This window comes from Vulpes lagopus, chromosome 3 (genome assembly GCF_018345385.1).
Source record: "Vulpes lagopus strain Blue_001 chromosome 3, ASM1834538v1, whole genome shotgun sequence".
Lineage (NCBI taxonomy): Eukaryota > Metazoa > Chordata > Mammalia > Carnivora > Canidae > Vulpes > Vulpes lagopus.
Window position 1 is genome coordinate 130,544,875 of NC_054826.1, and position 25,515 is coordinate 130,570,389.

Genomic DNA, 25,515 nt, shown 5'->3' on the forward strand with positions numbered 1-25,515 from the left:
CCTCTCGACCAGGCACCACAGACAGAGGTCCAGGACAGCTCACTTTGGTAGGAATTCTCACCCTTTGCTGGCTTCTAGCAGTTTTTCCAGGATCCCCTCTGCAGGCTCTGGAGTGAGTGGGGTGTCCCAGGAGGTCTCATTCTGGTCACCAGAAATCGTAGAAGAGGAAAAATTGTTTTCCACCTACCTTTTATAGTGAGTGTTTGGCTAAGACTCTTTTATCTCTAGGGAACCACATAAGTGGATACATTCACCTAAATTAAAAGTTCTCCGCTGTGGCCACCATCATCCAAGGTTGATCACCTTTGGTAAGGCCAAGCTGCCTGTTCAGCTTTAACACCATATTTTATTCACCTCAGGCCTCACACAGGACCCAGCCCAGTTTAAGTTGGACCTTGTCTGTCCCCAGAGCCAGGCCAGTTTTTAAGTCGAACCCAGTCCCTAAAAAGAAATGCTTGAATAAAGGCTGACAGTTTGGAATCTGACAGCAGTGGAGCTAGGATCCAAGAGGGCCTTGCCCTTGACCTGAAGAGGCAGCGAGAAAGCCTCAAGCTCTGGGCTTGTGGGGTACCTGCATCCCTTGCTCCTTGTTCCTGGGGTGCACAGGTGTCTCCTTCTTTTGTTCCCTCTTCTGATACTAGAACTGTTTTTTTTTTTGATACTAGAACTGTTAAAAGGTAAACTGAGGCATATTAAGTAAATATGGTTAAGAGTTTATTTGAGCAAAAATCAGTTCAAATCAGGCATTGTTAAATCAGAAGTATTTAGCAGCACTCTATCAACAGGAGCTCAGGGACAGGCTTTTATAAAGAAAAGGTGGATGCAAAGCAAGGAAGTTGTGAGTGTTTTTTTTTTTATGATTTTATTTATTTATTCATGACAGACACACACAGAGAGGCAGAGACACAGGCAGAGGGAGAAGCAGGCTCCACCGCAGGGAGCCCAACGTGGGACTCGATCCGGGGTCTCCAGGGTCACGCCCCGGGCTGAAGGTGGCGCCAAACCACTGAGCTACCCAGCGATGATCCCCTGTCCTTCCCATTTTAATTTGGTGACTTCAAGGCATTTACAGGCTTAGATTTTGGTTTGCCTACATGAACCACCTCGGCATTAGAGCCCCCGCTGTGTAATGGCTTCCTTGTGTGATTAATTTAACACTAGTTACCAAAAAGGATTTTCTACTTGGTTTACTCTGATACTTGCTTCTGAGCCTAGGGTGAAATTCTACTTTCTGAGTCTAGATGGGTGGAGGGAGGGCCTGGAATGATGTCAAATGGCAGTTTCCTCCTCCCCTCGGGAAGTAAAGTCCACTGGCAGGAGTGACCGCATTGGCTCCAGCCTCACAGACTTAGAATGCGCACACGTGTTCACAGCGGAAAGAAAGGCCTTTAAAAAAGAGTAACTTTGTAGGAAATTGTATATTTTTCTTCCCAGATTGCCTCATCGGTGGATTCCTTTGCTGAATACCACATCAAAGGTAAAATAAAAACGGGGCTGTGTGTTGGGGTTGGGTTTCTAGGTATTGAACAACGGGCCTCTGCCCCCAGCCCCCACCCCCTCCCCAGCTTGCTTACCTGCGGCCAGGCACAGGCGCTGCGGCCGCACCTGCCCCATCCCGGAGCTGTTTTTCTTTCTTTCTTTCTATATATACTGAACCACTTGTGAGAAAATAGCAGATTCTATGATACTTCAGTCCTGAGACCAAGAACATGCTCTTAGCAGGAACCACAAGACCACCACCACCCTCAGGAGATTTAACACGGTCTATTAGAAAGTCCACAATTCAGAATTCGCCAACTGACCTCCCAAAGTCCTTTATGACTCGTTTTCTGGTACAGGATTCATTCGAGGACTAGTCATTGCATCTTGTTGTCTCCATGTAGTTAGTCCCTTAGAATATTTTCATTTTAGCCTCTGCTTAGTAAAGGGAATTCCTAAACCCGAGGCTCCTCCTCTCTTCCTTATTTCTCTTAAGTCAGGAGCTCACACAGAGGATCGGAGGATGATGGACAACTTCCCCTAGGATGTGGCTTGTAGACCTAGGGGGAGGACATGGAGGACAGTGCTCAGAGCGGCCACGCCACAGTGGGGTCAGGCTTTGTAACCTCCTTTGCAATTCCTGCCTGAAATTAAACGAGTGGTCCTCTTTCAGATGCCATTCAGATCTCTGTGGTAGCTTTGATGTCCCTCAAATCATGGCCTTTCACTAGCTTTTTCTCATCTGTCCTATGGTTCTGTCTGGATGGTGATTATAGAATAAACAGAGATAGGGAGACATTGTAGTCAGGCAGATTTTACTTGTAACTAAGGACATGCCTCAAGATAACTGTCAGAGTCATCTGGATTGCCAGGTGAAGCTAGGCAGCAGGCCTCCAGAAAACCCCCAAAGATGCCCTGCTTGCATTTTTGAGGTTGAGATCAGAGTCTGTAAACAATTTAGAAATCAGGAAATCATCTATTTTTAAAGGGGTAAGGCTAAAAATAATACACGTGGTTTTATATCACAGACGAAGTTTAAAGGTTTACATCAGTTTCTTGTCAACTGAATCATCTTTCTTGGTCTTGTCACAGGGACCAACCATCATGGTGCAGAGGGCAAGGAAGGCCCGACCTTACACTAAAGCCCTGGATGGAGGTTGGGGATGGATGATTGTATTTCATTTCTTCCTGGTAAGAATTTCCTTTCCCCTTTCCTACTGCCCACAAGAGGATTCCTCTGGAGAAGGGCTCAGAGCAAAGCCAGAACTGCTGAGAGCTGCCAAAGTCCGTGGCCTACACTGAACTTCAGAGAAGGTTGAAAACGTCCTCCTTGAGCGAAAGCCAGTTCCCCTCTGGTCCCCTCCTTGCTACCACCCCGACACCTAGAGGATGCTCTGCCTCCAGCAGCGCCTCTACCCTGGCTGCATGGCGTTAGGATGTGCAGGCGATCATACATGGAAGCACTGGGAGGTGCTGAACGTTGATGTTGGGTGGGTTCCCAGCTCTGCCCGCGCGGCAACCTCCCTCTCTCCTGGGGGATGGAGATGTTTGCAGAGGGAGAAGCAGGCTCCCTGCGGGGAGCTGGATGTGGGACTCGATCCCCAAACCCGGGATCATGCCCTGAGCTGAAGGCAGATGGTCAACCACTGAGCCACCCAGGCATCCCGGGCATACCATTTTCTAATTAATTTCTTTCCCTCCTCCTCCTCCTCTTCCTTCTCCTCCTCCTCCAGAGGCTCTTAAGGTTGTTGTGAGATAGTAGTGATCTGAGTTGTTAACATGGCCATTCTAGAATATTGAGTCCCATTCCAGCTATGTCCCAAACAAGACTGTAACAGTGGCACCAGCTCCACATTCTGTGTTTCCAAATAAGCTCACTTTGAGATGTACCCACAAAGATACCCTATCTGTCCTGTCCTCCTCCTCCCCTGCTCTGCCTTACAGTAAGAACCTCACAAAGACGGGACTGTGGGTCACGGTGACTACTAATTAACGATCCTGCAGTCCACAATGTGATCACTAAGAGCTGATAGGATGATGGGAAATCATGCCTCGCCCTAGTGACAGAGGAGAAAGCAGGGTCACAGGTCCTCAGGCAGGATTTATGTAATACAAATCTCCTAACCAGAGGACTATTTGTTAAACATTAGCTTCATTACCAAAGAATGTGGATTTTTTTTTTTCTCTGAGAAGTGTCACTAATAAGGAAACTAAGGATGCCCTGTCTGAGAGCCTTCCTAGGGGCTCCCACCTCCCCAAATCACAGGCTTTGCAGAACCAGCACTACTGGTGAGGATCTCCAGATCTCCCACCTTTCTTCCCAATAACGAGTCTTACTTTTCCTAATTATCCTCTAGGGATAGAAGTTATTTGACCAGTGTAGTTGGTGATAAGAAAGACTACCTAATAAGCAGATTTTTATTTTTATTTTTATTTTTTTAAATTTTTATTTATTTATGATAGTCACAGAGAGACAGAGAGAGAGGCAGAGACATAGGCAGAGGGAGAAACAGGCTCCATGCACCGGGAGCCTGACGTGGGATTCGATCCCGGGTCTCCAGGATCGCGCCCTGGGCCAAAGGCAAGCGCCAAACCACTGCGCCACCCAGGGATCCCATAAGCAGATTTTTAAAAAGAAAAGATTTTATTTATTTATTCATGAGAGACCCAGAGAGAGAGGCAGAGACACAGGCAGTGGGAGAAGTGGGAGAAGCAGGCTCCATGCAGGGAGCCTGACGTGGGACTCGATCCCAGGACCCCAGCATCATGCCCAGGTGTCTCCTAATAACCAGACCATTAAACAGTAACAATGAGGATGGAGAAAACAGGTCAGTGCAATATGGAGGAGACAGGCCTATAAGATTTGGACAGTTAACAGAGTATACCAGGGAGAAAGGGAATCAAGGAGTCCTGGGTTGTTGGCTTGAGTAACTTAGAGGATGATGCATCATTCACTGAGTTAGAGGACACATGAAGAAGGGAAGAATATTTGAAAATGCTTGGATGGTTTAATCCTGGGCAGGGTCTATGGGACCTGTAATGTCACCAACAATGTGTTCAGCAGCTCACATGCAGGTGGAGCACGGGATCTGCATACTGAAATCTGAGTCATCAGCATACATCAGTCGGCTTGAACCAATAGGCAGGATGGGTAAAATCACCAGGGATGGGGAGAAGAGCAACTCAGCAGAAGCCTGGAGAAAACTGATGTTGTGATGTTCGGGGTTGGTGGAGAGTAGCCCACGGAGGAAACTAAGACGCAGTGGGAGAAGCTACGATGCAGCACCAGAGAAGTAAAGGCAGAAATATCCAGGAGCTAAGATGAATAGATGCCGCTTTGAGGTTGGATGCCACAGAACTGATGACGGGTTTGTTAGTTCAGCAACAAGGAAGCCTCTGGTAGCCTCCCTGTCAGTGGTGGGAGGTGAGGAAGCAGAGATAACCTAAGACTGCTCTCTAGTTTGTGTAGTCCAGGAAGGAAGAGCTGGGGTGATAACAGAAAGGGACCCAGAGTAGAAGGAAGTTGTTAAACAATAATTACCCAATCCTTTCTGACAAAGCCTGATGCTCTCTATTCAAAAGGGGCCACTGTGGCTGATCCAGCCCCCCTTTCTCAAGATAATATTGTCCTGAGAGTTGATCTGAGGGAGCTCTGTGTGTGTATGTGTGTGTGGGGGGATTGCTCTTGAAGATACAATTAAAATGAGGTAGCTGAGTCAGCCATGGGAGAACTTCTAGGGGCTTTTATTTGGGGGTGAGCCCATTTACAATGTCTGAGGTGGACTCCGGAACAGGACTCAAACCCACCTACCTTGGTCGAAAGCCAGGATGAAGTAATGAAGTCCTAGAATATAGACTTACCTAGTCTACTTGGATAACTAAGGGAAAATCCAGATCTTGGGAAAAAAATTTTTGATATCTGAGCCAAGATACAAACAAAGTTGGAAAGTTACAAGTTAAGGGAGGGAGGCAGAGCTGATGCAAAGGCTGTGTCCTTGGCTTTCTTGACACACAGTGGAAGACACAGATCCACTCATCAAAGGCAAGTCCTATCCACTGACTGTTGCTACACCCACCCACCAAGGACAGACCAGAGAGGAAACTGAACTGGGGGGAATAGAACCTAGCCAAATTCAGGTGGCTAAGAAAGGAAAGGTCAGCAATCATCTAGACACCAGCCCAGAACCCATGTCCACAGAAAAAGAGGAAGGGTATTTTACAGAATGATGCTTCACTGTGGCATCCCTAGCTCAGGAAAGGATGCAATAGCCACTGTGCATTCTGAACTGAGTAAACAAGTGGGGGCCGCCTGAGGTTTGCTATGCTCTCTAGCCTCATTTCCAGATAGAAGCAACTTTGAGAAATATGAGGATTACACATTGCCTGAACAAGGACCTGATAAAATGTCTTTTTCACTTGTGAATGTATATTGGCCAGGTGTCCATGGCACTGTTCACTCTGAATAAGGACAATTTTGTTGCTACTATCAAATAAAAATGGGGAAAACATTAAAGGATCCTCTTCTCACCATACCCAACTTTATCATAGTTAATAGCTTGAGTATCATCAAGTGCTATAACTTACCTGAATTTCTCTCAATCTTCAGTTCTATGAGCGTAACATTTTATCTTCACGTTACAAAAGAGAAAGCTTGACTTCTGTGAAGTAGTTTGCCCAAGATCACACCCCTTATAGGAAGTGGAGCCCAGATTCAGGCCAAGGCAGGCTGACTGCAGAACACTACTTGGAACTATGATCTTATGAATATGCTGGTGGGAACTTAAATCTGTACCTGTCTATGGAACAGGTACAGAGTGAGATGAGTGAACGACAGCGGGTAATGCATACTAGGCAGAGAAAATGTAATTAGTGAAAAGGAAGCCCAGGGTCTGTGGCTCATAAGCGATGCAAAGCCATGCTGGAAGCATAGAAAGTGGCCTTGGAAAGCTAAGGCCACTGAAAAAAAGAAAGGGAGGGGGGGACGCCTGGGTGGCTCAGTGGTTGAGCGTCTGCCTTTGGCTCAGGGTGTGATCCCAGAGTCCTGGGATCGAGTCCCACATCGGGCTCCCTGCCTGGAGCCTGCTTCTCCCTCTGCCTGTGTCTCTGCCTCTCTCTCTCTCTCTCTGTTTCTCATGAATAAATAAAATCTTAAAAAAAAAAAAAAAAAGAAAAAAAAAGAAAAAAAAAAAAGGGGAAGTTTGGAAGTCCCTGGAGTACGCGTGGCTCCTGTGCTGAGTGCCTCAAACCCTGGCTGGGTGGCTTCCTGTCCAGTTTCCCCCTCCTGACCTCTGCTCTTCACTGCCCTCAGGATAAGTAGAATTCTAAGAAACAAATGTTAAAAGGCAACAGAAAGAAAACTTGACCTCAAAAGGGATATTCCTCCTCCTGGAAGGGAGAAGGCGGTGCTGGCCAGGGGGATTAGTTGAGACAAAAGAAAAGGAAGGGGTGCATGACCCACCATAAGGTGAGCCTCCAACCTGTTTACTTTTGCTGTTCTGGCATAAAATAATAGTGCTCCTTTCCACTCTCTAAGATTGTATTTATATATTCCTGAGAGACACACAGAGAGAGGCAGAGACACAGGCAGAGGGACAAGCAGGCTCCATGCAGGGAACCCGACGCGGTACTCGATTCTGGACCCAGAATCCCGCCTTGAGCCGAAGGCAGACGCTCAACTGCTGTAAGCACCCCTCATGAGTTTCCATTTGGATGAGACATTATATGGCCATCCTATTGGAGTTAGTCTATCTGGGTTCAAACTCACCCCCATCTTGAGCGAATTTTAATCTCCCTAAACCACACTTTGCAAAAAAAAAAAAAAAAAAAAGACTGACTCCATAACTTTGTAATGAGGATTAAATGAGATGCTTTTGTGTAAAGTACCCAAGAGGCTCCAAGGGCATGGCCGCCTCACAAAATACAAAATGTATAATGTGAAACCAACAAACTGGTTAATACTGATGACCGGGGGTGCCTGGGTGGCTCAGTTTATTAAGCATCTGCCTTGGGCTTAGGTCTTGATCCTGGGGTCCTAGGACTGAGCCCAGCATGGGCTCCCTGATCAGCAGGGAGTCTCTGCTCCTTCCTCTCTCTCTGCCTTTTACCCCTGCTCATGTGCTCTCTCTTTCCCACAAATAAAGTCTTAAAAAAATACTGGCGACCTGGGGCTGGTGGCAGAGTGGTGGAGAGGCGCTGAGAGAGGCAATCTAAGCGCAAGCTGCTGTAACCTCTGTAATGGCTTGCCTCACCACCTGACTTGGACTCTTTGGTCTGCTTTGATTTAGGTAAATGTGTTTGTGATGGGGATGACCAAGACATTTGCAATTTTCTTTGTGGTTTTCCAAGAAGAATTTGAAAGCACCTCAGAGCAAACTGGTTGGATTGGATCCATCATGTCATCCCTTCGTTTTTCTGCAGGTATAAAGCTGGCATTAAGCTTGCTGTCCAAGGAAAAGCACCACAAAGGGCAATCCTGAGAAGATTCATCTGTCAGTCATTTAAGACTGAAGTATTGCTAAAACTCAGATTCATTAATAGATAAAGCTAAGAAAAGTTAGACTTGCAGTGTTTAGACTTTGACAAAATCAGAAGAAATAGGGTTCAATGCTTAAGAATCCAACTATTTAAGTCCATGATTCAATTTTTCATACCTTGTTTCTTTTCAGTGCCTGAATACAGGTTCAGTGAGCCAGTCTATCTCGGAAATCAGACCATGAAGTTCTTCAGCCATCATCTAAGCATATTCAAAACAACATATAGAACCAATTCCTCTTCCTTTGCTTTTATTTGGGGCTTAAACATGGTAGAGTAATGATTCAACCTTGTTCTACTCATAGGTCACTAGGTGCAATCTCATTTGTAGATCTTTTTTGTAGTTTTTTTTTTTTAAGGTTTTACTTATTTAAGTAATCACAACACCCAACATGAGGCTCAAACTCACAACCCTGAGATCAAGAGTCACATGCTCTTCCAAACTAAGCCAGCTAGGTGCCCCTCATTTTGTGGTCTTATAATGCATTTTCAAATCTGCTTATTTATAATCCTCTTTAAAACAGACAGCTCTTTTTCCAAAAAACAAAGTAGTGTGGGACTGGGAATATTATGAAACCTAACACAGACACCTTTCTAAAGGATACACAACTCCGAACACAAGTCCTCTTGTTTTCCTTCAGTTGCTCATTTAAATTGCACATCAAACGCTAAGAAATGCCAGAGCATGTTTAACTTAGTACTTGCCTCTCCCTTTTTCCGAGGTCCCCTGGTTGCCATTATGTGTGACATAACTGGAGAGAAAATTGCCTCCATTCTTGGGGCTTTCCTTGTTACTGGTGGATATCTGATCAGCAGCTGGGCTACTAACATCCCCTTTCTTTGTGTGACTATGGGACTTTTACCTGGTGAGTCCACTATAAAAATAAGACTGTAGAAGATGGAACTAGGAACCTTCTTTTTTACTGTCTCATCCATGGGCCCAAAAGGCCTACTTAAATTATCTCAGGTCCAGGAGAATATCTCATCTGATACCAAGCCACTCTGCGTGATTCCAAGCTATTGTTTTTCTCTTTAGGTTTGGGTTCTGCTTTCCTGTACTACACAGCTGCTATGGTGACTATCAAATACTTCAAAAAACGATTAGCTCTTTCTGCAGCTATTGCCCGTTCTGGGATGGGACTGACATTTCTGTTAGCACCTTTTACAAAAGTCCTGATAGATGTGTATGACTGGACAGGTAAGTCATTCTGTGTCTGAACTACCTATTCCACAAGATAATGTTCTTTTTTTCCTCTTGCACAAATAACACTCCCTCCTTCCAGGCCATCTCCTGGTTGCAGCTTTCTGGTTTTCTATTTTCAAAAGACGCCTTGTCTTCACAAGGATATAGTGGTGTGTAGGGCTAAAAATGAAGTCAACAGATTTAGATACTTCAGTTAAATTTAGGGGACAAAGTAGGGTTTTCAGGAATTACTGCACTATGACTGAATATATTTAGTGGTGGAGCCCCTTCTGTGCCTAAGAACACAGAGTACTGTGAGAGGGGTGGGTGGGTATGTATGTATGTATGTATGTATGTATGTATGTATGTATGTATGAGACAGAGAGGCAGAGACACAGGCAGAGGGAGAAGCAGGTTCAATGCAGGGAGCCCGATGTGGGACTCGATCCCGGAACTCCAGGATCATGCCCTGGGCCAAAGGGAGGCACTAAACTGCTGAGCCACCAAGGGATCCCCCGAGAGGGGTAATTTTTAACCTAACTTCTCACTTTCTCTCCCCCATTTAGGTGCCCTTACATTACTTGGAGGGATCACATTGAATTTGGTGCCTTCTAGTATGCTCCTAAGACCCATTCATATCAAAAGCGAGAACAATTCTGATATTAAAAATAAAGGCAGCAGCTTGTCTCCAAGTAGTCTGGGGGCAGTGTGCACAACAGAAACGTCATCCTGCGATGAAACACAAGAGGCCACCATCAGGGACAGTGCTCTGCAGAAGGCTGGACAACCTGGTACAAGTTTAAGAGTCTCACAAAATAAAAACAAAGAGCTCAACCATGAGCCTAATGGGGACAGTTATGAGAAAGAGGCTACTTCATGGAGCTGTAAACAAAAAGTCTTTGACATGTACCTTTTAAAAAACCCTTTCTTCTACATATTTACCTGGTCTTTCCTCCTCAGTCAGTTGGCATATTTCATCCCTACTTTTCACCTGGTGGCCAGAGCCAGAACATTGGGGATTGACACCATGGATGCCTCCTACCTCGTTTCTGTAGCCGGTAAGCAAGCATACTTTGATCTCAAACTCAAAAGGAAAAATGAACTTAACTTTACCAAAATTTATTTCATTTTATAAAAAACTAAAGAAAAACAGTTTTTTAGAAAGGAATTATGGGAGGGCCAGGAAAGAAATCAGACTGGTGGGAGCACCAGGCATGTCCTCCACAGATCTGTCACTACACCATGCACACAGGTACTCTATATCGGACAGTGGCCCCCTAAGCAAGTCTTGTTTATTTTCATGTCAGTGTCTGTCTGACAAAGTATACATTAAGTATTTGCTGGATAAATATTTGATTTTTAAAAACTGGCAACAGACACTCCAGGAAGCAGGAAAATCACAGATAGCTTAATAAGGCAGAGGTTGAAAGGACTGGTTCTAGAGCTAGACTCCCTGGGTTCAGGTTTTGCTCTGTATTTCCTAGCTGTATTAACGTGGGCAAGTTAGTCACATTCTCTGTGCCTCAATTTCCTCATCTGTATTATAGGGATAATAGTACCTATCCTCATAAGGTTATCAGGATTGAATGAGCAATGCAGGAAGTTTATTTTTATTTTTTTTTCTAGGCATCTTTTATTATTTTTTTAAATTAATTTTTATTGGTGTTCAATTTACCAACATACAGAAAAACACCCAGTGCTCATCCCGTCAAGTGTCCGCCTCAGTGCCCGTCACCCATTCCCCTCCACCCCCCTCCCTCCTCCCCTTCCACCACCCCTAGTTCGTTTCCCAGAGTTAGGAGTCTTTATGTTCTGTCTCCCTTCCTGATATTTCCCAACATTTCTTTTCCCTTCCTTTATATTCCCTTTCACTATTTTTTATATTCCCCAAATGAATGAGAACATACACTGTTTGTCCTTCTCCGATTGACTTATTTCACTCAGCATAATACCCTCCAGTTCCATCCATGTTGAAGCAAATGGTGGGTATTTGTCGTTTCTAATTGCTGAGTAATATCCCATTGTATACATAAACCACATCTTCTTTATCCATTCATCTTTCGATGGACACCGAGGCTCCTTCCACAGTTTGGCTATTGTGGACGCAGGAAGAGTTTAGAATAGTACCTGGCCCATCGTAAGCTTTCAATAATGTTCTATAAGTATGTGTAGCTAAGAACTTTCCCCCTTGCACTCATAGTAAGACAGATAAGTACACCTGTTAAGGCCATTCATTGATGACCGGGCTGATATTTAAAGCAAATTACAATGTTAAGAATGAAAATCATTTTAGTGGAGTATAAAAATGTAAGGAAGTAAAATGCTTAATTTTTTTAAAAAGGGAAGTGGGTTTCTCTCAATACACACAATAGGAATCTTTAAAAAATGAAAAGGGATGACATGGAAGTGAACTGTTCTAAACATCTGAAAATTCTAAGTAGCCTGATGTTAACTTTTCTTTCCCGGATTTCTTCAAGATTGCTTACTCAGTCCTTACAAAACTGACTATACCCCATTCCTGCAACTGCAAAGATACCCCACACTTCAGCTAACTGAGCCTTGTGTACACAAGAAAATGATACGGGGGGGCGGGGCAGGAAAAAAAATTTTTAAAAAATGATACATAGCTAAACTGCTTTTTTCACTAAAATGTCTGGTAGTCATCAATTTAGATCAGATTAGGTGGTCCAACAGGACCACAGAACATAAAGAATATATGAATGTAACAAAGTTTCCATACGTATCCTAGGAAATAACCAAAAATGGAAGTAGACTAGTATGCATTTTCTGTCCCCCAACTCCACCGACCAACTTTTTTTTTGTGGAGCAATTTAGGAAGAATTTAAAGTACAAAGCAACTGTAGCACATGCTACTCCTGGTAAAATGTTTATTTAAATGCTACATTAGTTAATAATCAATAAAAAATAAGAATGTTCTGTTACCATGAAACTGAGTTATGTGATTCTTAAATTTTGTTTACACCATAGCTCCACTGTTCAAAATGATCATGCATTTCCAGATTTCCAAAAAAGCAAAACAAAACAAACAACATATTTTCTGCCTATTTCCAAGTTAAGCATCATACCCTTAAAAGGAGCACTTAATTACCAAAACCTTATGTACAATCATAAGAACGAGTCCCAAATCTATTTTTCTTCAGCATAAGGCTTTATTATTTATGTTTTCCACCATAGTCAGCAACACTGACTACAAGATCTACCAGTCTTTCAGAACTCTCCCTCACCTGAGAGAGGTGGGAGGCTTTTTTTTTTTTTAAATATTTTTAATTTATTTATTCATAGAGACAGAGAGACAGAGAGAGAGAGAGGCAGAGACACAGGCAGGGGGAGAAGCAGGCTCCATGCAGAGTCTGACATGGAACTGGATCCAGGGTCTCCAGGATCACGCCCTAGGCCGCAGGTGGCGCTAAACCGCTGCACCACCGGGGCTGCCCCCCCCCCTTTTTAATGATTTTACTTATCTATTCATGAGAGAGAGAGAGAGAGAGAGAGAGAGAGAGAGAGAGGCAGAGACACAGGCAGAGGGAGAAGCAGGCTCCATGCAGGGAGCCCGGTGTGGGACTCGATCCCGGGTCTCCAGGATCAGGCCCTGGGCTGAAGGTGGTGCTACACTGCTGAGCCACCCGAGATGCCTGAGGAAGACCCTGGGTCCTCTGTAACTAGAGATTCCTAGTTAGGTGGTACAAGCTTTCCAAACATGATGAGAAAAAAAACAAAAAAACCCGAGGGGTCCTCTACCCAACTCTGGAGGAGCCTTTTTGGCATTGTATTTGATGTATTTGGAACAAGTAAATAAATGATAGAATCTACTGAGAGATAAATGAGACCATTTTTCTATGTCCTTGCCTCAGGATAAAAGTCCTATTACTTAGGGAAAAAAGGTCTTATGCAGTTAACACTTTCGAAAGGGGCTAGGGAAAAAGGAATAAGGATTTCATAGGGCCGTTTCAATCTTGTTCCAGGTATCACTGAGACGGTCAGTCAGATAATCGCTGGATGGGTTGCTGATCAAAACTGGATCAAGAAGTATCATTACCACAAGTCTTACCTCATCCTCTGTGGCATCACTAACCTGCTTGCTCCTCTGGCCACTACATTTCCACTACTTATGACCTATACCATCTTCTTTGCCGTTTTCGCTGGTGGTTACCTGGCAATGATACTTCCTGTACTGGTGAGTAGACATACTCATTAACAGTGTTAATTCATTTAGTAAAACCAAGTATTAATAATAACCTCCCCAAAGATAATACATATTTTGTATTAATTTTGTAATTAAAAAAAATCATATGCAAGGCCTCACAAACCTGGTAGCTATATCCTATCCAGTTTTTCGTCTTACCTCTGAGGGGACAAATGATGGGACGACTATCTACATGGGACAAAAAGAAAAAAAAGCAAAAAAGGGATCAGCAGGATTCCACTTTGCTTCAGTCTCCCAAAAGGTTAGGTTTCTGCTTACTTCTTTCAGCTCCAGAAATTTGACTCCTTCTAAGACACCACCTTGAGGGGTTCCTGACCAGTGTGGCTCCTCTCTTGCTGAAGGAAGTTCTATGTACTTTAATAGGGATATTGTTTAATTTCTCTGTTTTGACCCCAAATTGACTTAAGGTCCTGTACCCAAAAGCAATGGAAATACTTAATCAAATACTTCATGGAGTCTTCTTAGAACTTAGGTGCTGAATGTACTGGAACAGAATCCCAGGGAAACTTCTGGCCTGATATTAATATTTGTGTAAGGGCTGTAGTATATGTATATGTATATGTGTATATGTATATGTATATGAGGTATATGTATATGAGGCTTTCGCAAAAACCAAACTTTCTAAAGCTGAAATCAACCTGGGAAGACGGACTTCTTACAGACCAGTGGCTGGTATTTAGCCCTAAGTGGATTTGGGAATACCACTGTTGGCTCAGAATATAAATACCACTTCCTAATAGAGAAAAGCAGTGAGGGTGAGGGGAGAAAAAGTACCCTTGAGACACCTCAAAGATTTAAAATAAACCCCATGTTCCTTACTAATATAATGAAAACACTGCCTGCCTGGCACAATTACTCTTCCCTGTTTGCCTCAGCTCTTTTATAGTATCAAGGCAAAGGGCCATCCAAATCACCTAAGAAGTCAACTGCTCATAGTATTTATCCCTTTGCAAGCATAGGTCTCTACAGAACTTCGCCCTCAATATAGCTAACACTGGATTCTAAATCCCTTTAGGTTGATCTGTCTGGGAATTCTAGAGCACATCAGTTCTTGGGACTTGCCAGTTTCTTTGCTGGGATGGCTGTCCTTTCTGGACCACCGATAGCAGGTAATAGCCTAGCTGTATTCTGAACAAACTTCAACAGGTATGAAAGAAAATGATCCATTATGAATGGTAACATACAGTATCAGGGTAAAAAACTGATGAGATTTCCGCTGTTCCTACATTGACTTTCAACACTCCATCACCAACCCAGGAGAATCTGAGGATTTACACAATAGATAGTAAGAGGTTAACTAAGCACCTTCTTACATTATCTTGGGAGTCTTAGAACTGTGTGTGTCTACTTGCCAGGGGAGACAACCCAGAGTTTTATATGATTCTTAAAGACCTATGATGTCTTCAACCAACCAACCAACCAACCAACCACTAGCATCTTTTATCTGAGCAGGAATCATTAAAGAACATTAAAGCTGCCTGACCCCTTTGCTCTTCAGATGAGCTATACACATAGCTGCCCAGGGCTTCCCAGGATCTTTTATTTTCCAAGAGGGATGATGGAGGCCCTCCATATTCTATCTGTACTGAAGGTGGGAGGACACTTTGCCTACAGGCCAGAATCTCTATGGAAAGGATGTATGGGGCTAGCCACTGGTAAATATTAAATACAAGTACAGGAAAAATATTATATACAAGTGCAGGAGTTCTGATTATTTAAGCTACCATTAAGACTGAAACATTATTTTCTATGCACTTTTAACCTAAATGGACATTTTGTGCATGCTGAACATTTAATCCAAGACTCTTAAGACTACTCACACAGAAATATTTCTAGAGAAGACTTAAACTTTAGTGTTTTACACACTACAGGTTCTCAATGTTTACATGTACAAATTACTACAGAATTTTCAATCATATACAAGAAGGAATTCAGCTTAAAATTTCCTTTTACTACCTTCAATCCTGAAGTGAAACAGAAAAGATACGATTTTGTCTATCATTTTTTTTTTGTTTTTTTTTGTCTATCATTTTTTTAAAACTAAGTTTTATGATGATCCTATTTAGGTGTGCACCTAAATGTAAGGCCTAGAAAAAGGCAAATATCAAAAGGGAAAGTATAAGATTAATAACAAAAATTATTGGAAAGCAAACACCATTAACTCAAGTTCAATCTAGGAAAATTTTTCTAAGCTAAAAGTGTATACAAATATACAACCAACCCCTATTCGTGTTTACAAGCACACCTCAGCTCAAGTGGTCTAGCTTAGCCTATACCTCACACCTGGAAAGCAGGCTTGAAATTTTAAATTCAGATTCAGAACTGTGATTTAGGGACTGGTAACAGGAGACCACACACCAGAGGTGCCTAGCCGAGCAGTGCTATAGCTAGTGCCAGCGAGCTAGAAAAAACAGAGCTCAAATATAGCTTGCCCATGCATTTTCTTGATCTTTTTTTTTTTTTAATCCTTCTTCACTGGCCATCCCAGTGATGCCTTCAAACTTTCCAAGCCTATTAGGTCCAAAGCAGAGGGAGGTAATAAATACCAGGGCACAGAGTATCTTATTCAAATGATAAAGGCAGGTAACATGTTTAGAGATTTCAAGTTTTGTATGTTTTTATACACATCTTAAAATGTTTCAAGAGTTCAATACATGAGAAGTTTGTTTGTTTTTTTTTTAAGATTTTATTTATTTATTCATGAGAGACAGAGAGTGGCAGAGACATAGGAAGGAGAAGCAGGCTCCATGCTGGAAGCCCAATGTGGAATGTGGAACTTGATCCCGGGACTCCAGGATCACGCCAGACGTGTGTTGGGTCTTAAAACCAATTTGTTGGGTCATGATCTTTAAAATTTTTTTAATGAAGAAGAATAGACTAGGGGCACCTGGGTGGTACAGTCAGTTGAGCACCCAACTCTTGGTTTCAGCTCAGGTCATGATCTCAGGGTCCTGGGATGGAGCCCTACGTTAGGCAACATGCTCTGCAGGGACTCTGCTTTTCTCTTTCCCTCTGTCCCTTGCCCCTGCTCTCTCGTTCTCTTATTTAAAAAAAAAGAAAAAGAATAGACTACAACAGAACAGCTTAAATAACAACGCATCACTTTATTTTAAATTTTTAGTTCATACACACACACACACACACACACACACACACCCCTGTGTAATATAAAGTATATGTGATATCAAACACACATTTCTTACAATGAGTCAAAAAAAAATTTACAATCCTTTTATTACCCAATGTCCACAATACCCTAGGCACTGTATAAGGAGAGCTCATGAAAAGAATTTTTAACCACTAATTCTGAGAATATTATCTAGGCATCATAAATTGTATAAGTTCTACAAAATAGTCAAAGGAAATGATAAGGCTGATGCTGATAGCTTATATAAAGATTTTTAGTCTGGGAGTTGCTCACAGTATCTTAAGATTATAATAATTAAATATAAAATTCAGTTAAATTTCCTTCTTTATACCATGATCTCTCACCGACAGCAAGGCTAAGCATCTTGTTAAAGGGAGAAACTTCAGTAAAGTCCTTACTCATGTAAGTCATTCCTCAGTGAAACGACAAAGAGAATTTTACAAAGGCCATTAGACTTGTTCCTAACTTCTGACTCCAGCAGCAAGGACCAAAGAAACATCAGAGATGTTGATTTACAGATTGATTCAGCTCTCGACAGGTATGGGCAGTCACTTTATCGCCTTCAGCTTTAACTAAATCCAAAGTCTTACTGGTTATAAAGTATTAAATTCTCAACCAAATTTAGATTTTCAGAACTGCAGGAGATGCTCATTTTGTACTTACCTAGATCTGTTATTATCAAATTGCAAAACCTGAAATTCCTAGAAAAGATTACAGGCATATTTAAATTAGGAATCTAGCAAACAGTAAGACTTTTCACAATAACCCTCAGTTAAAACACCAGTTAAAAACTGTAAAATCAATTACATGAACAGTATTTTCTCCTTCCTGTATGGAAATGAAAAAAGAAAAACAAGTTAGTCCTACACAGCATATTTTAATAATTCAAGGAAAGAAAAAAAAAAGCATAAGAAACCCATAGGAATCATATGACTGAGTTTTTAAAAAATACTTTTCTTTTAAAAATGTAAATAGAGCATACAGGCAAGACCTTCACAAACCTTGATTAAATACAGTAAGAAACATAGGGGCAACAAAATGTATCAGATCTCAAATGAAAATAACAGACCTGGACTGAAATGGAAAGAAGTAAAAAATTACGCCCCACACCCAGTCTGCTTCTTCTACCCCATAGCCCCTCCTATTCCTAACCCTGTGACAAATTCAGTGTTAGTTTCCTGACCTAGAGTAGTCAACAGACCTAAGTGTAGGTCAAATGTCACTGCTCATCCAACCCCAACTGCTATTTTTTGCTGGTAGATGACATCTAGAGCTACAAGTTGGCCCAGACGGAAGCCCTGGAAGACTGTAGAAAAATAAAAAGTACTAATGTTTTAAAACTTTACTATATTTCTAGTTAATCCCTGTTAACAAAAATGAACCTGCAAAAAGCACTATAAATACAAAAATCATGTCCTGGGCAAACCAAGCATATAATCATATTCCCTGACATATAAGCAGGAATGTGAAAATTCTAGTCTTATATCCAACACATTTGACATGTGAGCTCAAAAACGCTAAAGGCTCAGTTTCACTTAAAAACACCACCATCGGGGATCCCTGGGTGGCTCAGTGGTTTGGCGCCTGCCTCTGGCCCAGGGCACGGTCCTGTAGCCCCGGGATCGAGTCCTGCGTCGGGCTCCCGGCATGAAGCCTGCTTCTCCCTCTGCCTGTGTTTCTGCCTTTCCCTCTATCATGAATAAATAAATAAATTTAAAAAAAAATAAAACAAAACAAAAAAAACCACCACCACCACCACCAAGGGCCCATATTAGCTGCCTATAAAACAAAACTGAATGCAGTTCCCCTCTCTTCCACTGCCAATGGATGAATGCCTATATCATGCTAATATATACATTTTAGATATATTTAAAATCAATCATAAATATAACCTGAAAACACAAACTACCACCAGTTAATTATTTGATTATAATTCAGTATTCATTCAATAATCATCAAGCAATTAGCACAGCACTCTCCTAGCTGCTATAGGGAACACAGAAGACAGAAGTCATTCTGTTAATATTCTTCTACAGTGCCTAGGGTCATGGTGCAGCACTGTCACATAAACTGCCAGAAATTAATACTAAGGACAATGGTTTAGAGCCTCTAAAACTAAGAATTATTAGAATATATATTCTTTCTCGACTTCATTAATTGAAAATCTGGTTAAGTCACTATAATTTAGTTAATATGAAAATGAGTTAACTCTGTTTTACCTTTATTTTTTATTTTTTTGAGATTTTATTTATTCATGAGAGACACAGAGAGGGAGAAGCAGGTTCCCTGGAAAGCCATTTCTTAACACTGAACTATAAGTTGATTCTATTCCAATTAAGTTAAATAGTTCCTAAAGGAGAAGTGCATCTCCCTCGTGCTGTTAACTGTTAACCTCACACCACATCAACAATACCATGAGGGAAACTGGTAATCTTACACTAACTCTTCATCTGTGTTTTACAATGGCTAAAATGGAAGTTCACCCATCTAAGCTGGTTTCTTGTTCCATTAACCCAGATAAGGTCATCTCCTCATGAAATGGTCACTCCTCTCTATTCTATCCTCATTTCAGATACAACATGAAACATATATTCCACCTGTTGCTCAGTCTACCTTCTATCAACCATGTCCACTATAGTTTTATTATTGTGGCCTATCAGCTGAAAATTTCTCTATGACTTGAAATTTTATTTGGAAAAATATAAAACAGCTCAACCTTTTGATCTGCTATAAATCTACTTTGGAGGCTGGGGTAGGTAGAGGTAAGAAGGCAGAGCAGACTTCTCTGTCCTCTAAATCCTGGGGAATATATTATATCCTAAAGAAGCAAAAGAAAATCATACAGATTAGTTATTCTGTGATTATTTTCTCCATAAACAATAATGCCCCCCAAAATTGTAGTTTCAGTATTCCTCAGATTGATGAATTCCTACAGAAACATCAAAAAAAAATTCTAAATAGTGCTCTACTGTGGTTAAAAAGAGGGCAGGGTGGAGTAGCCTTTCCTTCACAAAGCCAAAAAAAATCAAGCTTCAAAATCCCAACACACAGCACGATCCTTTTAATGAAATTCATAGCATAGAGCAAATATTTACAGCACTCTTGGTAAATCTTACTTATGTGTGGACTTTAGAGAGCTACTGTCTTAAAAGGCAGTAAGGTTTGGGACACCTGGGTGGCTCACTTGAGCAGCTGACCCTTGGTTTTGGCTCGGGTCACAGTCTGGGGTCCTGAGATCAAGCACTGCATGGGGCTCTGCACTCAGCACAGACTGCTTGTCCGTCTCCCTTCCTCTCCCCCTGCTCTCTCTCTAATAATTAAAAAAACAAAAAACAAAAAAACCTTCGAAAAAGGCAGTGAGGTTTAAATATGCTAAAACCATGTTTCCCAAGATTTTTCCCATGATGGCCATATAGAAAATGTTTATATAGTATACCCTAAAATGAAAAGGCTGCTAATAGCCAGCCAACAGGTCCAGTGACTCTAGGGATGACTAAAGATCATTTGTATTTGTACACCTTGGAAGTCTGCCACTATGCCCCAGCCCAATGGCTGGAAGTTCTAGTTCAACACTGGCTAGTCACTTATGGAATTCTCAACCACTAAATGGAACTACATTCAAGGAACTTGGGAATTAAAGGGCCTGCTAGGTATATTTCAAGTTTTAACAAGATGACCAATAATAAACTTAAGAGTAGTAATCCTAATAAAAAGGATTCATGGGGCGCCTGGGTGGCTCAGTCAGTTAAGTGTCCAACTCTTGATTTCAGCTCAGGTCATTATTGTGGGGTTATGGGATCAAACCCTGCTTCAGGCTTCATGCTCAGCAGGCAGTCGGCTTGAGTTTCTCTCCCTCTGCCCCTCCCCCTGCTTGAATGTTCTCTCTTTAAAATAAAGTACATCTTTTTTTAAAAGATTTTATTTATTTATTCACGAGAGAGACACACACACGCACACAGAGAGGCAGAGACACAGGCAGAAGGAGAAGAGGCTCCATGCAGGGAGCCCAATGTGGGACTTGATCCCAGATCCCAGGATCAAGGACTTGAGCCACTGCTGAGCCATCCAGACGTCCCAAATAAAGTAAATCTTAAAAAAAAAAAAAAAGCTCAACAATCTAGTTCTGAGATCAGAGGTATTTATTTCTTTCTTAGGATGTTACACTCATTTTTAAATACCCATGGCTTTGCCCATAGAATGACAGAATAATTTAAAAGTGTTGGCTTTAAAAAAAAATAAATTTAGAATCCTATGTTAAATATCGAGTTTGATAGACTATTAAAAAACTCACTTACAAAACTGTTTTAATAGCTGACCCCTATCTTTTTAGCTGTTTTATATTATCACAAGACATATTATTAGACATTTCTGCTTAAAATAGGGTTGTAGCCATAGACATAAAAAAATAATTTGGACTGCAATTTTACTGTACATAAGAACTGACTGGGTCACCCATGAATTATGCTTAAGGGAAGCCAATGAATCTGCTCGATTAACATGCATCTCAGATGAATCTGAGGCAAGTAGTTTGTAAACACTGAGGAAATGCTTACAAGGGCACTTTAGCTTAGGCAGTCTGCACCAGCTGCCAGTGTCCTATTCCTCAGACTGCTGGCTACAGACAGTAATACTCAGCATGCACTGAACACTTAGATGGATGCACACTCTTCTGGATTATGGCTAATTACATTATCTTGGCTTTATCATTCACAGTGCTTTTGCTAGGACCACAAAGAAACCCCGTCCTTTGAATGCCAACTTACGTGTTTACATTTAAAGCAGTTAGAATATGATAGGTTCTCTACCAAACAACGATTTCCTTTAAAAACATACACTCAAGAGCCTTAAACTGTTTAGGGCTGAAAGTGCATTTGTACACAGCTTTTCTATATTGTTACCAAAAAAGCACAGAGATCTAATAAAATCAGACCAATTAGGGTCTCTTTTACTTTCAGTGGTAGAAAAAGGCTGATTATTAACCAAATACAGTAGATGTTTCAATACAAATGAAGCCCTGAACTTAACTTACTTAGTAGTCATGTAAATCTAAGCTTGATTATGACAGCTAATAGTTCATAAAACAATAATATGACATAGCCCTAGATGCTATACTTCATTCATATTTGCTAATTTTATAAATATAAATATAAACTAAATACTCAACTGTATGATTAATCTACTGAATGGCAACTGGATCTTAGAATTCTAAAAATATGCTAATATCTCAGTTATCAAGTATGAATAAGAAAAAGATTTACATTTTTTTTTTTTTAAATTTGAGAGAGAGAGCATGGCAGGGAGCGGCAGAGGGAGAAGTAGACTCCCCCTTGAGTAGGGAGGCCCGACATGAGGTTCAATCCCAGGACCTGGATATCATGACGTGAGTCCAAGGCAGACATCCAACCAACTGAGCCATTCAGGCACTCCAAGAGAAACAGATTTAAAACTAATCATTTCATTAAATTTTGCATGGAAATACGTGGAGAGTTCTAAAATACGCTAAATAATTCCCTGTCCTGGTAAGAAAATATATTAAATATGTTTTTACCAATTTTCTGGGATTTTTAAAGACAACCACTACAACCCATTTCTCCTCCTTTCTAGAAATCTGAGACTGTCATCTTGCCCGTCTCTTTGATATTTGAAGGGCAATACAATCAACATAATACAAAGACTTCTCCTAGCTGATTTCACTCTTTCGCTCAACTCCAAGAAACATTTCACTGAGGTCACTGATCCAACAAGGAGTCAACACATAAAAAGCAAGTTAAATTACCTGAATTTAAGAGGCTAATAAAACATTCCATTCATTCATTACATTAAGAACAGGAAATAAAGCTAATGAAGCGAACAAAAAAATTAAATGTCTATATCAGAACCAAATAAAAAAAAAAAACAAAGGATAGGAGATAAAGACATACACAGTCAGACCAAAAAGAGAAGAGGGTATACTATACACATTCAGTGAGAAATCATGTTCCAAAATATAAATGAAAATGAAAAGATATAGCATAAGCTCCATGAGGGCAGATATTTCTATGTGTTTCATTCACAGATATGCTCCCAGTAGCTAAAACTGTGCTGGCATACAGCACCAAAACTTCTTTGAATAAATGATCAGAGTAACAGCCTTAACTTTAAAAATTTTTTTTAGGATCAAAAGCCAATTTGCGGGCAGCCCCAGTGGCCCAGCGGTTTAGCACCGCCTTCAGCCCAGGGTGTGATGATCCTGGAGACCTGGGATCAGTACTGAGTCCCGCGTTGGGCTCCCTGCATGGAGCCTGCTTCTCCCTCTTCCTGTGTCTCTGCCTCTCTCTCTCTCTCTCTCTCTCTCTGTGTCTCTCATGAATAAATAAATAAAATCTTAAAAAAAAAAAAACAACGCCATTTTGCATCTACAAACATAATAAGCATGCAATACTTTAGAAAAGAGGTTTCTCAGAGTATGGTCAGTGGACATCTGGAGGTCCTGAGAACTTTTTAGGAAGCCTAAAAAGGCAAAACTATCATAATAATACTAGGCTGTTATTTGCCATTTCACAGGGCTGACTTTTACAACAATGTTTAAAGACCAGTGCCTTGCACAAATATTCTTTGCCACCACATACTCATAGTTTTTTAAAGTGTTTCATTTAAAAAAGTTCCGTTAAATACTAAATTAAAAAACAAAAAAAAAGGAAAAATGCTTTCTACACAAGGAAAAAAAAAAAATTTCGTATGTGCCATTAGCCAAATGATTTTGTGGACCGACCCATTCTTGCTTTAAAAGAACATTCTGGGGCAGCCTGGATGGCTCAGCGGTTTAGCGCCGCCTTCAGCCCAGGGTGTGATCCTGGAGACTGGGACCACGTCGGGCTCCCTGCATGGAGCCTGCGTCTCCGCCTCTCTCTGTGTGTGTCTCTCATGAATGAATGGATGAATGAATGAATGAATGAATGAATACATACATACATACATACATACATAAATCTTTAAAAAAATAAAAGAACATTCTGATTTCAGGAGACTTACACTCATCATTTAACACATTTGACTAGTCACTTCCTTTTCACATGTTCTCACAACCTCCTGAACCTACCCTTCTTAGCCCTCGTGATATGTGTAAGTCACGTGTTAGTACCTAACTCCTCACAGAACTGTACAGTCTGTGAGGGCAGGGAGCACATCTGTTTTGGCTCACTACCATTCTCTTCTCCAACAACTAGCACACTATTGGGAACATAATATAAATACTGAAATGTTTGTTCAGTGAGGTAAAAAAGATAACCAATTCTCTCACTTTTTTCTTTGGAAAATAGTAGTAATTCACAATTATTCTCTTTTTAAAAATTTTTTATTTCTTCATGAGAGACAGAGAGAAAGGTTGAGACAGAGGGATTCCAAGATTCCTTGGGAGGCATTCCCCACAATTATTTTCTTTGTAAGAACAGTAGCCTTCTAATAAGATTCATCATAAAATTAGGGGCCTTGGGTGGCTCAGTCAGTTAAGCATCTGCCTTTGGCCCAGGTCATGATCCTGGGGTTCTGGAATTGAGCCCCACATCCAGGCTCCCTGCTCAGTGGGGAGTCTGCTTCTCCCTCTGTGAGCATGCTCTCTCAAATAAAATCTCTTAAAAAAGAAGATTCATAGTAAAATCAGATTGTATGTGTCCCTAACTTTCCCCAACTTCCACTGTAAGACAGGAGATGAGTTCTGGGTCTATGAGGACTTTTTTCCACACAGGGTTAAGTCCCTAACTCAGGTGGAACAGATTTAACTTTATCAATAGAAAATAAGGCAGGCAGCCTAACTCCCTAATATATCACAATACATCCTAGGAATTATAGGAGGCTCCTTCCCTTGACACAGTGGATGGCTAAGAATTACTACCTGAAAGGTCTGCTTCACTAACAGACACCACTCCTTCCTTCCAGGCTGGTTATATGATTACACCCAGACATACACTGGCTCCTTCTACTTCTCTGGTACATGCTATCTCCTCTCTTCAGTTTCCCTGTTCTTTGTACCGTTGGCTGAGAGATGGAAAAACAGTGCCTGACCAGAAAGGAAAAGGACTGCAATCAAGCGAGAGCTTAACAAAACACAATCTAAACTAAGAAGTCACTGGAAACAAAAGCTTGGAAGAAACCAATTTCCTCATTTGTAAAATGAAAAGGCAAACCAGATAGTTTTTAAGGTTTCTTTTTTTTACATTCTGAGGAATGCCTAATTGATAGAAAAGAGCCACTTAAACTAAGCTGTTTGTTAGTATTTAATCAAACAGGCTAAAGTCTTCATCAGTGAAAACAACTACCTTAGGTATTAAAATATAATTCCTAATGTGCTATAATAATAAATTGACAAAACTCTCAACTGTGCCTTGGTAATCCAGCCATTAAAATACATGGAGATGGGGGATCCCCGGGTGGCTCCGCGGTTTAGCATGCCTGCCTTCGGCCCAGGGCATGATCCTGGAGTCCTAGGATTGTGTCCCACATCGGGCTCCCTCCATGGAGCCTGCTTCTCCCTCTGCCTGTATCTCTGCCTGCCTCTCTGTGTCTCTCATGAATAAATAAATAAAATCTTTGGGAAAAAAAAAATACGGAGATGAAAAACTATTCTTGTTAGTGTAAACAATTATTAAATGTAGCCACTGGTTGACTAGGACTCTGAAATCTGAATGAGTATTAAAACCTTGTTGAGTGACAAGAATGGTATACACCCTCCAGAGAGTTTATCTTTCCTTATTAGAAGTAATCTTTGTTTCCATTATTTTGTTTCCTAAATTTTCTATGATAAATGTGTATTGCTGTGTAATAAAAACTAACAAAGCCGAAAAAGAGAGCACTTGGGTTGCACTCGGTTAAGCACCCAACTCTTGGTTTCAGCTCTGGTCATGACCTCAAGGTTATGACATCAAGCCCCGAGTTGGGCTCCATGCTTCCTGCAGAGTCTGCTTGAGTTTCTCT

General features: G+C 41.3%; 1 protein-coding gene across 4 annotated transcripts in view; it reads left to right on the forward strand.

The window, feature by feature from the left end:
- Positions 1-1,317: 1,317 nt before the first annotated feature.
- Positions 1,318-25,515, forward strand: part of SLC16A4 (solute carrier family 16 member 4) — a 37,557-nt gene continuing 13,359 nt past the window's right edge. For 3 of the 4 annotated variants that reach the window (XM_041750210.1, XM_041750212.1, XM_041750211.1), the window contains exons 1-8: positions 1,318-1,477; positions 2,572-2,670; positions 7,764-7,896; positions 8,733-8,876; positions 9,047-9,208; positions 9,760-10,251; positions 13,177-13,388; positions 14,434-14,527. In XM_041750210.1, coding sequence (XP_041606144.1) covers positions 2,584-2,670; positions 7,764-7,896; positions 8,733-8,876; positions 9,047-9,208; positions 9,760-10,251; positions 13,177-13,388; positions 14,434-14,527 — 1,324 coding nt within the window. In that variant the 5' untranslated portion in view covers positions 1,318-1,477; positions 2,572-2,583. Of the gene's footprint in view, positions 1,478-2,571; positions 2,671-7,763; positions 7,897-8,732; positions 8,877-9,046; positions 9,209-9,759; positions 10,252-13,176; positions 13,389-14,433; positions 14,528-24,480; positions 25,256-25,515 lie in introns of those variants that run through there. The other variant, XM_041750209.1, reaches the window with a different exon arrangement.